Source organism: Pithys albifrons, chromosome 18, assembly GCF_047495875.1.
Source record: "Pithys albifrons albifrons isolate INPA30051 chromosome 18, PitAlb_v1, whole genome shotgun sequence".
Lineage (NCBI taxonomy): Eukaryota > Metazoa > Chordata > Aves > Passeriformes > Thamnophilidae > Pithys > Pithys albifrons.
This window is the reverse complement of record NC_092475.1, coordinates 2883932-2898740: the sequence shown is the minus strand read 5'-3', so window position 1 is coordinate 2898740 and position 14809 is coordinate 2883932. Positions and strand designations below refer to the sequence as shown.

Below are 14809 nucleotides of genomic sequence, written 5' to 3'. Positions count from 1 at the left end.
AATCTGCTCTAAGTCACTGATGCTTTAGGCTGGGAGCATCAGCCCATATACCAGCATCAATTAAAGGGCATGAGCTGGGGAAGGGCTGGGTGCTGAGTGACATCCTGGGAACGGGTGCCCAACTCTCCTCCTTCCTCCAAATTTCCACCCCAGCCTCTCCTATGACCATCCCCACCACGGGCTGTAAATAGGACCACAGAAACCCCACCCAACCCAGCCCCTCCCAGTGACAGACACACACACACAGCTCCACACCTTTTGGGTTGGTTGGTTGGTTTTGTTTTTTGGGGGTTTTTTTGTTTGTTTTTTTTTTCCACTGTGGATGTTGTACCAGTTTTATTGGTAAAATTAACATGAAGCCTCACAAACGCTGGAACATGCTTTTCCTTTTAAAGAATTTCCACTGGACCTTAATGGTGAGCATCCAGTCGTTGACATATAAACTCTTACAAGCTGATGTGCACACGTGCGCCCGGGGGAGACGGTGGCAGCGTCCTGGTGTCAGGGATGGTTTCTGCGCGATGCACTGCGAGCCCACGATTCATTTGCCAGCCTTCTGGGCCTTCTGGGCAGACTTGGTGACTTTCCCAGCCCCACCACTCTTCTTCTCCACGTTCTTGATGACGCCCACGGCCACGGTCTGCCGCATGTCACGGACAGCGAAGCGGCCTGTGGGATGGAGAGCAGGGAGATGTGAGGGGAACACTAAGGTTTAGCTCTTCTGGGAGGGTGATGGTGGATCTACACCCATCTCCTTGGTGCAGGTTCCTGTGGGAACCAGCCCTGAGCTATCAACCCTCACTCTGATCACCAAGCTAGTCCTGATCCTCCTCTCTGTTTAAATTACTGTTTATTAAATTTAAATCACATCTGTTCTCTCTCTCCAAGATCCCAGCATTTCTAGAGCTTCCAGATGTGCTGGCCTTGTCTAGCAGAAGGTGTCTGTCCATAAGGGGTTAGAAAAAGATGGTCTGTAAGGTCCCTTCCAACCCATTCTAGGATTCAAGCAAGGCACTTCCCTGCTTTAAAAGGTGGCCTCTGCTGTGCAAACTTCCCTCTTTCTTCTCCTGACCAGTTCTTTAGGCAGAGATGAGGAAACTGAAAAATGTCTTGTTACTCCCAGAGAAAAAACCCAGCCCTGCCTTCGGAAACCCAGATCAGCAAGGTCTGTCCACAGCACATGGGAGTGCAACAAAACATCCTCAGCTCCCTCTCCAGTCTAACCAGTAGGGAATACTGCGCATGCCTGGTATGAGCTCTACACCCACAGAGCCTTCATGCTCCTCCACAAGAGACCACCAAAGAGCCGTTCCCTTACCAAGGGGTGGGTACTGGGAGAAGCTCTCCACACACATCGGCTTGCCAGGGATCATCTCCACAATGGCTGCATCACCCGATTTCAGGGACTTGGGGTTGTCCTCCAGCTTCTTGCCAGAGCGTCGGTCAATCTTCTCCTTCAGCTCAGCGAACTTGCAGGCGATATGTGCGGTGTGGCAGTCAATGACAGGTGAGTAGCCAGCACTGATCTGGCCAGGGTGGTTCAGGATGATCACCTGGGGGGCAGAGCAGTGTCAGGACAAGGCACTGGGGTGCGGTGACAGACCATGCATGGTGACATCACCAGCTCTGCTCACCTGAGATGTGAACTGCGCTGCCTCCTGTGGTGGGTCCGACTTGCTGTCCCCGCAGACATTCCCACGGCGGATATCCTTGACTGAGACGTTCTTCACGTTGAACCCAACGTTGTCCCCAGGCAGAGCCTCACTCAGGGCCTCGTGGTGCATCTCCACAGATTTCACCTCAGTGGTGATGTTCACAGGTGCAAAGGTGACCACCATGCCAGGCCGCAGGATTCCAGTCTCCACTCGGCCCACGGGGACTGTGCCAATCCCTGTGGAGACAAGGACAGAGCACAGCAAAATGTAATCTGCTTGGTATATCCCTGGGCCATAATCTGGATTCAGCAAAATCAAGATATCTCCAGTGGTTTTCACCAAAGAACATGTTTGCTTCTGGCCCAAAATCCCCCAGTTTTCAGCAGATCAACGCTGGGATTTTCAGAATTACTGACCCTATCCTTCCTACCCTGTGTTTTGTAAAAAACAAGTAACACCACAGTCAGGAGCCTCTGAGCAATTCACATGCCCTGAAAGCTCTTCCTTTGGAGCAGCTGTGGCATCTCCAGCATGGACTGGTACATCACAGCATGTGTACAACAACACTGTCCACATCTCTGATAGCCACAACACCAGCTATACAGGGAATGAAAGTGGCTCATTAAGTGAAGGGGATCTTTTATATCCTGTATCATCAGGAGGTTTGGTTGGAGTCAGGTTAAGTATCATTAAGAGAAATAACCTTCAAAAGAGGTTGGGGAGGTTGACTGGCACCATTTGCTCCTCCACATCGGCTGCCTCCACCTTCCCTATTTTCATGGTGTCTCTGCTCCTCAAGCACCTGCCTCATGATAAAACCTGATCTCTTCGCCCCAGCTGAGCTAGGGGAGAACACAGACCAGCTCACCATATTTCCTCTCTGTTGAAAACAAAAGACTGTTTTAAAAACCTTGTTAAATCCCATGTTCAGCCCCTGCCTGGCTTCTGCTGTGCACACGCCCTTGGAAAAGCGTGGAAAAGGGCTGGAAAAGGCTGTGCCTGCTGAATCCAGCAGCTGGGGAGTCAGCAGGACTACCCACTATTGCCAGCAGGTCAGAGAGCTCATGGGGTATTTATAGCTCAGAAAAGTGTCCCCATCACCTCTAGAGGGAAGGGGAGATGCGCTCCCTACATGGCTTTGCTGCAGTCCAGCCTGGCAGGCAGAGGTGCTGATGATGGACACCAGCATTTGGGAAGCACTCTCAGGTCAAGGCACCAGTTCAGTGGCCCTCCCTGCTGGTCTTGTCCCTCATCTGGGTCACAGAATGTTTTTTGTTGCCTCCAACTTACCTGGCCAGCCATGACCTCTTGGACACACAAATTTGCAGCAATTTTGGCATTGTGTGTTCCCTGTGGAGAGCTCACAATCCTGCTGCTCCTCTCTGATCCCTGGGAATCTTTGGACATGTTCACCTCTACGCTGGACAGACAAGTTCAAATGGGGTCCTTGCCCTGGTGCTACCACCCTTCCCCCAACATTATCTCAAGTTTGAAGAGTCCAGTCCCTCAAGTTTCCCAATGCCTGGAAATGTGACTCCCAAACTTCCAAGGAATGAAGACTCTGGTTAAAGCAGAGGGAAGAAGGGCAAGGCTTTTTCTCACCTCCAATCTTGTAGACATCCTGGAGGGGCAGGCGCAGGGGTTTATCTGTGGGGCGGGTTGGGGGCAGGATGGTGTCCAGGGCCTCCAAGAGGGACACCCCACTGGCATTGCCTTCTTTGCGCTCCACCTTCCAGCCTTTGAACCAAGGCATCTGGAAAGAGAGCAGCAACAACAGAGCTACAGAATCACAGAATTACAGAATGGCTTGAGTTGGAAGGGATCTTAAAGAGCATCTTGTTCCACCCCTCTGCCATAGGCAGGGACACCTCCCACTAAACCAGGTTGCTCCAAGCCTCATCCAACTTGGCCTCGAACACTTCCAACATGCTCTGAGTGTGCCTGTCCTCAGCATCCAGGGTGAACCCAGAGAGATGACCCTCCAGGACAACATCCATATAGTCAGTCCAACCCTGTCCTGGCTTTACCTGGGAGCTCCTACCACTCCTCCATCCCTGCAGGCCTATCTCTCCCTCTTTGCTCAATTTCCCCCTCTCTGTTCTAGAAATTAGCAAGACATCTATTAACAGGAGAAAAAGGAGGGAAGTGGTTAAAACCAGCAAACTCACAGCCACCACTTCCAACACCAACCCATGGGCACTGTACCAGCTACCTGGGTCCTCCCCTCCAGCAACACTGCTGTCAGCACAGAGACCACAGGGTCTGCAGCCAAGTCCCAGACACAAAGCGCCCAACCTCCAGTTCTGGGATCCATGTTTCTTCAAGGCAAGTTCCAGAGAGATGCTTCTCCCCACTTGTTCCTGCTATTGCTTCTCCAGGGACTGGATTTTAAACCCTTGCCTGGGAGGATGCTGAAAACTTGGCCTTGCACTGGGCCTGCTAAGGAACAGCATTGTTTTTCACAGATGCTCCTTGGGCCCTTGAAGCTAAAAGTGGCCAGAAAAGAGGCAGGGAGGGATGGAAATGTGCTTGGCAGGAGCTGTGGTTTAATGCAGGAAACTGCAGTGCTTTCTTGGTGTGACTTTGCACATTTGAAAGCTATAGCAACACCTGGAGCTTGCCAGAAGAAAAATTCAGTCCTGTTTCTAATGCAACCCTAATACAAGAAGCAGAGATCAGAGTCTGCAAAGCCATCCCCTTGCCTTTGCACAGAGAGAGTTAGACAGCATTTTCCCATTCCAGGTCAAATGCTTCCCTTGTGCCCCAAATCCACCACACATCTTGTGGATGTGGCTTTTCCCTTAGGCACCAGCACCAGTAGCACTATGCAACAGGAATGGGGCTGGGGTGAAACAGGATCCCCAAAGTACCCCTAGTTTCACATCATCCCTGGGGTACACAGTTCTGCCAAGGCTGGTTTCCTATCCTGCAATCTGCACTACTTTTGGGAAGAGGTGAGGGAAAGAGCTGAATAGAGCCAGAAAATTCAGCCTGCATTCAAGGTGTTCAGATCAGCCCCCTTCATGCCTGACACCACTTATCTTCCTTGGTGACAGTGGCAGGAGCCTGAGGACACTTTTGCAGTGGGTCCTTCCCAGGGCACTGCAGCTCTTGCCATTCATCCACTCCCAGTGCCGGGAAACAACAGCCTGGCAAAATGATAACTCCATCCAGCCAGTGAAGGAGCCTCATGTGATGCACAGCATGACTCAGACCTTCCCCCAGCCTGCTGCTGCATGGCCCAAATGCAGGGCAGGGACCTGTGCCAGCAGCTGCCCTGGCAGCTGCCTGCCCACAGGCTCTGCTCTCGAGGGTGACAGTCACCATATGCCTGCAGCTCCTGTCCCTCTGCCCCAAACAGCTTGGGAACATGGGAAAATGGCAATCTCTGCCTGTGACACTTAGCTGTCACAGCTATCCCTCTATCCAGGGAACTTCTGACATCCCAAGAATCAGATAAGGGCACACTTAGACACCTTCTGAGAGCAAATCTCTTCTGTGAAACTGCAGCATGGCCCCAAGGTGAGAAGCAACTGCAAACCCTGGTTTGTGCCTTGTCCTATGGCAATCCAACTAAACCCTCTCTTGTGTATTCCCCAGATCTGCTACCCAAAGAGCAATTCCTACTCCACCATTCCTATGGCAAAAGCAGGCTCTGAGCAAATCCTGCAAGGCAGGCAGGCTCCAGCCCCAGGTCCCCAGAATAACAGCTGAGCTCCAGCTCTTTTGCACTCTATTTTACAAAGCAATCACCTTACTCTGATTTTCCCCAGCCCATGAGCATCCCAACACCCCAACCCACACACCCCAGTGCTGGGGATGCAGAACCAGACCATCTCACTGCCTTGCACCACAGATGGGTGCATTTGGGTTGCAGCATCCTATGCAGGAGTCTCCCAAACCACATGGAATAGCCCCATTCTGCCAGCTGTAGCAAGAGAAAGTTGCTTCACAGAAAAAAACACTTGCCAAAAAGCTCTCAAATGTCAAGGTTTGATGGAAGCACATCCCAGCTGTCAATTTTTGCAGTTGGCCTTGGGATTTTGTGCATCAGGGATGTGGGCTGGAGTCTCCCACACAGAGCTGGCTCCAGCCTGATGTACCACCACACCTCCCCTTGTTCAGAGGTGACAGGAGCTGCAGGGACGTCATGGCTCCAATCCCCACTTTCTGATAAGTCCCCTGACAGATAAGTCACTTGACTGCCTTGTGCTTCAGTGAAACATGTCCAGAAACTGCCAGTGAAAATCATCAGAGCTTTTTTCAACAAGGAAGGAGAGGAGAGATACCTACACCAGCTTCCTGCTCAAGCTTGACTAGAGGTGGTGCAATATGGGAAAGATGAGTCTGTCCCTGCACCCTCTCCAACAAAGCTCATGATATTTCAGACCAGGCCAGGCTTTCTTTCCATTCCCTAGCTCAGGCAGCTCTTGGGAACCCATCCAGGAGCCAGCTTCCTCCTTATGACAAAGGGGAGAGTTATTTCGGCCCCTGCTTTCTCTTGGGGCAGCACATTGACAATCTGCCCTGAGACCCCTCCAGAGGAAGAGGGCACCTGAGCCCCTCCTGCTCTGTGCCTCCTCTCTGCAGCCTATTAATAGAAGAATTGTTTGGGATCATCTTCCCAGCCCAGCAGCTGCTGACATTTGGGACCTGTCTGATTTGAGGCACCCAAGAACCACAGGGCTGGGATTGGCATGGCCGTGGCTGACCTTTATCCCAGCTTTGCTTTGCAGAGAACAGGAATCTCCCAAGCACCCCAACAATTCCTTCCTTCCAAGCCAGACCAAGTGAGCTGCCTTTCCTCTGCAAAGCAGGAGCTGTACTTCATGATGGTGTGAGCTTGCACTGCAACACTCCTCTAGCTCAGGCTTGTGATCCCTGACTCCCTCAGTTGCTGCTGTACTCGTGCATTGCCTCCCTCGTCACAGAGCCCTGCCCTGTAATCCACAGGTGATGTCCCAAAGCCCCCTTAGGCATCAAATTTCCCAATGGTTTCACAAGAGATTACTGGGGGTTCTTATCTCAGCAACTTGTTCAAGGTCACCCACAAGTCAGCAGGAGAGCCGGGACTTTCCTCTGGCCAGAACTTTACAGCTCTGGCCAGAAATTTCCAGTCCATCTTTTCTTTAGCAGACTAAAGCTGAGGTAGCTTTTTCTCCAAAAAACAGCGTCAAAGTGACAACTGTTATTGGCAACCTGTCTGCCAAGAAGCCTCCATCTCTCTTACACTCTTCTTTCTGTCACATGAAATGATGGCACAGGCCCACCCAGAACACCCTGCCCTTGTCTCCCCACCATCCCCATTACAGAGCAGGAGGCACTGTAAAAATCAACTGGACAAGGAACAGCCCCAGATAGATGCTCTAGGGAATCGTTTTTGGCATGGGAAACCTGGTACCTTCTCAAGAAAATGTCACCTTAATAAGTGAGATCCCAGCACTGGAACAGGAGATGAGGCCTCCACAGTGACACACAGGATCAATGGGACTTGATACCCAGCACAAGGGAGCCTGGTTGCATGGTGGGAACCATTCCAAGCCTGAGACCAGATCATGTTATTTCTCTCTGAAAACAATGCCCTAAAAGCACCCACAATGCTCCTGCTGAGAGTGACAAATGCTGCAGAAGGCTCTAACATCACCATGAGACTGACAATGTGAAAACTTCAAATGCCAGCCCAGAAGTAAAGCAAGACAGATCATCTTCTGAAGATGCTCATGCTTAGCTGCTGGGCTGTCTGGCCAGGCTACAGCACCCAGCATGCCCATAACCAGTGTGCCCATTCATCCTGCCTGAGGCCAACAGAGCTATATGACACACCATCTATGCTGGCAACACGGACCATTATGCACAGCGGGTGCATGAAATGTTTTCAGAGCATGAAGGTCATCTGCAGCCTGGGTCAGGTTCATCAGGGTGGGGGTAGAAGTCTAAAACAATGCACACTTACATTGGGAGAGGGCTCCAGCATGTTGTCTCCATGCCAGCCCGAGATGGGCACGAAGGGAACTGTGGCTGGGTTGTAGCCGATCTTCTTGATGTAGGCGCTGACCTCCTTGACGATCTCATCGTAGCGTTTCTCGCTGTATGGGGGCTCTGTGGAATCCATCTTGTTGATGCCCACAATGAGCTGCTTCACCCCCAGGGTGTAAGCCAGCAGGGCATGCTCACGGGTCTGCCCATTCTTGGAGATGCCAGCTTCAAATTCACCCACGCCGGCAGCAACAATCAGGACGGCACAGTCAGCCTGGGAGGAGAGAGCTAATGAAGTGCTGCTACCCCCAGAGAGCATGGCCTTGGTGACAACCCTGGGGGCTTTCAGAGAGATGAGCATTACTCATGGCTTGGACATGCTCTCTGCCAGCTGCTGCCCATAACCCTGCTGATCAGAACCAACCCAACTGTGTTATTTCACACTTGCCAACTCCACATGGTTCTGCAGTGTGGGTTGGAAATCAGGGTGGATCCCTCCAGGTTGCCTGACTCTGACCAGGACCTCATTTTGATCCTCTACAGACAAGGTCTTATTCAAAACATTACTGAAGCCTTGCAAATAACCTCCCTGGGTGACAGGTGAGACTCCAGCCACGGAAACCATGTTCCCCAAATTACTTCAATATACAGACCCCACAGCAGAAGCTGTCTGGGTTTGACAGAAAGCTTATCACTAAGTCTCAGCCTCCCATCTCCAGGAACCCCTTACCCCTTGGCCCCCATTTCTCACCTGGGAGGTCCCAGTGATCATGTTCTTGATGAAGTCCCTGTGCCCAGGTGCATCGATGATGGTGATGTAGTACTTGGTGGTCTCGAACTTCCACAGCGAGATGTCAATGGTGATGCCACGCTCACGCTCAGCCTTCAGCTTGTCCAGCACCCAGGCATACTTGAAGGACCCCTTCCCCATCTGGCCAACACAGACAAGAACCAGTGAGAAACCCAAGCCCCCAGCACTGCTGATGGCCACCCACCCTCCAGGTCACATCCTGAGCTCACATAGGCAGAGGGTCACATTGCAAACATTGAAGGCTAAATTCAGTGGCAGCCATAATCCAGTCACTAGTAAATACAAGAGAAATAAGATACTGCTCTCAACATGTTCCTCAACAGGTTGTAGAAAAAGCTGGAAAATGAGTCAGGAAGTGAATTTGTGAGTGGGGCTGGACTGGCAGGACCTGGAGCCAGAGTCCCTATAAGGTTTTCTCCACACAACATTATGGTCCTGCATGGCTCCTGGGAAATCATGCTGCTATAGAACAGCACAACAATGTGGAAAGCTGCTTTTTGTCACACTAAATGTCTCTGAGAGGATATTTATGTACTTATCCCATCTGCTAATCTTAATGCAGTTATTGAAAAAGGTCTGTTTATGAGACATTTTTTTATTTCCCATGGTTTCAGAGATGCACACTAAGGGATGTGGTCTCATGGTGAGCTTGGAAGTGCTGGGTGAACAATTGGACTTGATGATCTTACAGGGTTTTTCCCACCTAAATGATTCTCTGATTTGGTGATTTTAGTCTGTGAATCAAACCAGTGAGGCAGCTGGTTGGTTGAAAAGAGCATTGCTGCATAAGCAAGCCCATAAGTGACAGGGGCAGAATGGGTTAAAAGAAAATGCAAGGAGGGATGGTTGCTACAAGCAGAATAGAAACATGATTGATTTTTGCCACAGTGTGCAAATTCACAGGAAAAGCTACTGTGAGCTGCATCCAGACCAACTGTTTTTGCCAACCAGCCAAAATCACAGCCAACATTGTAATGCATAAAATCACGCTGGGGGAGATTAGTTACAGTAAATCTCTCTGCCCTGTGGTAAGGCACATTCCCTGATAAAACCAGAGTGGCACTTCTGAACTGCCTTCTCCTTTAGGTGTGTCCTCTGATGTCATGACATCAGGAAGAGGCAGAATTCCGTCCAGCATGGAGGTGGTGCTCCCAGTCTGAGCTGGGATCCTACCAAGGTGGAGATGGGGCAGGACAAGCCTACCCCTTGCTGACCACGTTGTGTGCTGGGGCAGTCTGGGAAGCCTGGCCAAAGCAAAGGGTTAATGAGCATCAATCATCAGCTCTTGGCCTCAGAGAGAACGGAATTTAGGTCATTTGTGTATGATTTAATGAGCTCCAACTTCTATGCATGGTCAAAGCTGTGATACCCTGGTACCATCCATCCATCCATCCATCCATCCATCCATCCATCCATCCATCCATCCATCCATCCATCCATCCCACTGTTCCCTGCAACCACGGTTTCTTCCAGCCAGTTATAAATCACTGGTCAGAGGGAACCACTTCCCAATGGCAGGTACCAAATGCTTCAATGATGAACCTTGACAAGAAAGTTAATGCAGCATCACATCCACTCCGGCCCTGCCCACACCATGGCCAGGGGCTGGTGTGCCCCAGCTCCGACACTCCAGACCCACTCCCAGCCAGCACAAGGAATTAATGGTGACAGCCTGTTTCATAACAGCTGAGTGCAGCGATGACTTTGCAGCTTGCTCTGAAGGATTACAGGCAATATCCTAAAGCCAGGGCAAGCCTTCTCCTCCTCAGAGGGGACACCAGGTCGAGAGAGTGCTGCCCCATCTCTACTGGGAAGCTGCAGGCTCTCACTGGGATGGAAAAATCCAGAATCATATCTCTGCTTCTGAGCATCCTCTTGACATTGAATTTAGCAAGGAGGTAGAGCAGGAGCTTGATGTTTATAGAATCACAAAATGGTTTGGTTTGGGAAAAACCTCAAAGATCATCTCATTCCACCCCGCTCCACTCCCCCGCCATGGGCAGGGACACCTTTCCACTAGAATAGGTTGCTCCAAGCCCTGTCCAACCTGGCCTTGAACACTTCCAGAGATGGGGGAAGGTTAACCCTTTCTAGCATGCCCATCAACCTTCCCCTTGCCAGGGGAACAGGGAGGAGTCCTTAGAATGTGCTTCTTTACTGCTGGAAATGGAGACACAGGAAGGAATGGTGCATTGTGCAGTAGATTAACAATGGCTCATTAGCACATACCACAGCCTTTCAGCAGCCTATTCCCTCACTTCTAGATGGGGAAACTGAGGCACAGAGTTGAGTGGGAATCAGCCCCTTATTGTCATCAGCCACATCCACACACACAAACAGCTGGACATCACATGTGAAACCCCCCCAGAGCTTGGTATCACACGTAACATGAAGACAAATGAGATCCTTTATTTAGCAAACAGTTTCCCTCCTTTCATGGAGTATATTCAGTTACCCAGAGCTAGTGTTGAAAAACCCAGGGTATTATCTAGCTTTGCATAATACCTTCCCTGTTCAGTGCCAGAAACAGCCTGATTTTCCCCAATTGAACCCTAGAGAAGGGACAACTTTCTATCTGGAGACCACAAATACTGATTATTTATTTTTTTTTAAAGTAGAACAACTCTTCTTTCAGAGATACTGTTACCTCTGCCCTTGAGTCAAAAGGAAAATAAAAAAAGGAAAAATCCTTGCTCTTTTCTCTTAAAAAAAAAATAGCAGACCCTGGGTTTTTCTGTTGGCTTTTTGGGTGCACGCAGGCCTCCATTTCCTGTGAATGCCACCTAATGGAAGAAAACCCTTTCCCAGCCCTGCATCAGAAAATGGAGTCTGTAAGCTCAGTCAATAGGCTATTAATAGCAGCCTCCGGTCCCCGCGTATTCCGGCAAGTCAGTGAAAGTGTCTGTTCAATTAAAATTGCTGCAATCACATCCACGATAACCTTCCTTATCACGCCTTATCTGATCCATAGGTAAGGGGGGGGATATATGGAGCGATATCAGCAATCACCTTAAAGCAGAGGAAGAGGGATCATTTTGTAGGAAGGAAGAAAGCTCTTTGCTTAAGGGATGGAAAAAAGGGCAGGAATGAGGCAGAAAAATGGGGGGTTTAGCTTGGATGCCATGGGCAAATTAAGAGGATTAAGACAGACAAACGGCAAAGTGTTGAATCAAGAGTGGCAGGTCTTTAAATCTCTTTTTTTTCACTGATCTTGACCAGAAAAAAAAAAAAAGGCTGGGGGAGGGGAAAAGGAGGGATATGTGCATTAAAGATTCCCGGAGCGATGACGACAAGCCTTCTTCTGAGTGACAGGAGCTGCCCTGTCAATAACACAGCCAGGCTCACCCACCTCTCTAGAATTTACCATCATTACTTTCTCAGAGCTTCCAGGTCACATTTTTCTTCCCGAGACTATTTCTTTCTCTCTAATCTCTGGCTTTGCCATGTTACAGGTATTGGGTGGTGCTTTACCTTGTGACAGCCTGCTAAATGCATGTACTATTAAATTGTTATAAATGCCACCATTATAAGAGTTAAACAACAGAATTTAACTTAAATGCTCATATTTCCAGCCAGCTTTTCCATGTTAAAGGCTACCAATCACACTCTATATCAGACCACCTGCTTGAGGAAAATGGGAATGGGTTTTGTAACTGGATCAAATGAGTGGTCCAGCTGATGCTGCACCATGTCCCCAGCAGGCATTGGAAGCTGATGCTTCAGAGTGAAATTCAGGGAGCCTTGAACTAGGCTGTGAGGAATTATCAGGTTTTCCCCCTCGTGCACAATATTTAGAAGGAATTTCATGCCCTCAAACACCACAGTTTGTGGCTTTTCCAGAATCCCGGTCGTTACTGCTGGTTCCCTAATCCATCTTTCAGCCCTCACCATGCCCCTGCCCTCATTAACAACCAGCAGCAGGGACTCCCCCAGCTCTGGAAAAGAGGGTGGCAAGTGCCCAAATGGCCTATTTTCCCAAGGCCAGAGAAGTCGGGAAAACCCAGGGGTGCTGAGGGAAAAAAATAGATGGGAACAAAGGGAGCAATAGAAGGTGAGAGAAGGGCAGTGCCAGAAAAAGGGGAATATTGTCTGTGGGATACTTGTGGGGATCACTGTGGAGCAACCCCATGGGTGGGACCGAGGGGTGGGAGCACGCTGAGGGACAGGCTCCTCACCTCGGCAGCCTCCTTCTCGAATTTCTCAATGGTCCGTTTGTCGATGCCGCCGCATTTGTAGATGAGGTGCCCGGTGGTGGTGGATTTCCCAGAGTCCACATGCCCGATGACGACAATGTTGATATGCGTCTTCTCCTTCCCCATGCTGGTGGGCTACGCGGGGCTGGCCGGGGCGGGCGGCGCTGGGGAGGGCTGTGGGAACGCAGCTGCCTTTTGGGGGAGGCTGTGGGGGAACAGGCAGGGGCGTCAAAAGAGCCCCCGTGACAGTCCCCTCCCAGCCCATGGGGGATGGCTCTGCTCCCCTCTCCCACCTTCCTGCTGGACCACGTGTCCCAGCCTGGCCGGGGGTGCCCAGCCTCGTCTGGCAGCTCTGCCTGTGCTGGGTCCAAGCCAGCTCACCCCTGGAGGAGGCCAGCCGGGCTATTTCTGGCTGCCATGTACAGCCTCCAAGTCTCAGCGAGATGCCATGTTTTTCGGCATCTTGCCCTCCTCATGGAGACCCCCAGTTCCCAGGGCTACGTCATCGGTGCTTCAAAGGTGCCCTTCCTCCCTGGAAAACCTTCCTCTGGCTCAGGACTGCTCCTGCTGCCTTCTCGCTCTTTCCAAACCTGAGGGCATCTCCTCCATGTTGTGGGTGCCCTGGGAGGAGTCGAAAATGCCCATCCTGCCACTCCCAAACTGGGTATAAGTCGGGAGACAACACGGTGTCTGCAAAATGGGGTGGGCAAAAATAGCCCTTGGCTGCTCCCCCAAGCAGGGCTGGGAATAGCGGGGCTGCCAAGGGCACATCTGAGCCTGCAGTGGGGAGGCTTATTATATTTTGCTGCCATGAAACTGGATAAAACAGAGGCAGGAGGTTAAAAACGCAAATGGATATATCCGGGGAGCTGTCCTGGCATCTCCCGGCGTTGCCATGGCTCTGCAGCTGCACACAAACCCGGCACAATTAGGAGCTTTAATCTGACGTCTAATAAAATCCAATTTCACGAATCTGCCCATAGAAGTAAAGGAGGTCAGGGGGAGTTTGCTGCTCTAATAGCGATTCAGTCATGCGGGTGATAATATTCCCGGCGAGAAGCCTCCCTGGGCTGCAGGAGCCGCGGCTGCCCCGTCCCTCCTGCCCTTGAACCCAGCCAGCCCGGACCTGGCCATTTTGCGGCTCCGCTGCGATGCCCAGTCCCGGCGGGTGCCTCTCGCCCTGCACTGCCCCGGAGCCCAGGGAAGGAGATGCGGGGTTGCTTTGGGAATTGGGGATTTTATTTATTGGTTTTGGTTTGTTTTTCTTTACCAAGGAGCTAAAGCCATACCTTCCCGTGGCAGAGGGTTGGAACGACGTGATCTTTAAGGTTCCTTCCAACCCAAATCATTCCAGGATTCTATGATCCTGAAGGTGAACGGAGGGGAGGGGGGAGAAGCTGGGGAGCAGAGGGGATTGTCGGTTTTTCCTTCTTATGCACAACATTTAGAAGGAATTTCATGCCCTGAAGAACTATGAGTTGCGGGTCATTTCCCACCTGTGTGAAGAAGCACCTGCGGGATGAAGGAATGGTCCAGCCCCATCCTCTCCCGCCCCGAGGGTACTCTCCACTCCAGGGGCCGGCAGCACCCCCGCACACGAGGGGGGGCACCGATCCCCCGCAGCCCCTGGGTCAGGGCATCCCCCCCAGCCCGGCTGTCCCCCCCAGCCCGCCGGGGTCCCGCAGTTCTTACCGGGGCGGCGGTCGGGGCGGCCAGAGGCTGCCGGCTTGCGCTCCGCCGGCTTTATCTCCGCGGGAGGGGCCCACCTATCGACGGAGGCAGCGCAATGCAGCGGCCCCCCCGCACTACGGCAATGCGGTACCGGGCGGGGGAGGAGGAGGAGGAGGCGCGGGGGGGGACGCGGGGAGGAGGAGATGGAGGAGGAGGAGGAGAAGGAGAAGGAGAAGGAGGAGGGAGAGGCGGGAGGGACGGGGGACGGAGCTGGGAGGGAAGGTGGAAGGGTGGATGGGAAGGAGGTGGAAGGATGGGAGATAAAGGGATGGGAGGAAGATGGAGGGATGGGGAAAATAAAGGGATGGGAGAGGTGGGGGAGAGATGGAAGGTGGAAGATGGAGGGATGGGAAGATGGAAGGATGGAAGACTGAAGTCAGAGGGAAAGAGCAGAATGGAAGGAAAGGCTAGAGGGAGACATCAGGATGGAAGATAGGGGGATG

General features: G+C 51.5%; 1 protein-coding gene across 1 annotated transcript; it reads right to left on the bottom strand.

Moving 5' to 3' along the window:
* Window positions 1–321: 321 nt before the first annotated feature.
* Window positions 322–14474, bottom strand: EEF1A2 (eukaryotic translation elongation factor 1 alpha 2). Its single transcript, XM_071573124.1, has 8 exons — window positions 14328–14474; window positions 12618–12840; window positions 8383–8562; window positions 7609–7905; window positions 3258–3408; window positions 1635–1891; window positions 1319–1553; window positions 322–669 (listed from the first exon to the last, which is right to left on the bottom strand). Exons 2-8 carry the CDS (start codon window positions 12759–12761, stop codon window positions 542–544), a joined length of 1392 nt encoding a protein of 463 aa, XP_071429225.1. The 5' UTR covers window positions 12762–12840; window positions 14328–14474; the 3' UTR covers window positions 322–541.
* Window positions 14475–14809: the final 335 nt, after the last annotated feature.

Coding starts and splice junctions, on each gene's coding strand:
- EEF1A2 (XM_071573124.1), bottom strand. CDS start 12,761: ATGGGGAAGGAGAAGACGCATATCAACATTGTCGTCATCGGGCATGTG. Junction 8,563..12,617: donor TCGAGAAGGAGGCTGCCGAG/GTGAGGAGCCTG, acceptor TGTGTTGGCCAG/ATGGGGAAGGGGTCCTTCAA. Junction 1,554..1,634: donor CAGCGCAGTTCACATCTCAG/GTGAGCAGAGCT, acceptor TCTGCCCCCCAG/GTGATCATCCTGAACCACCC.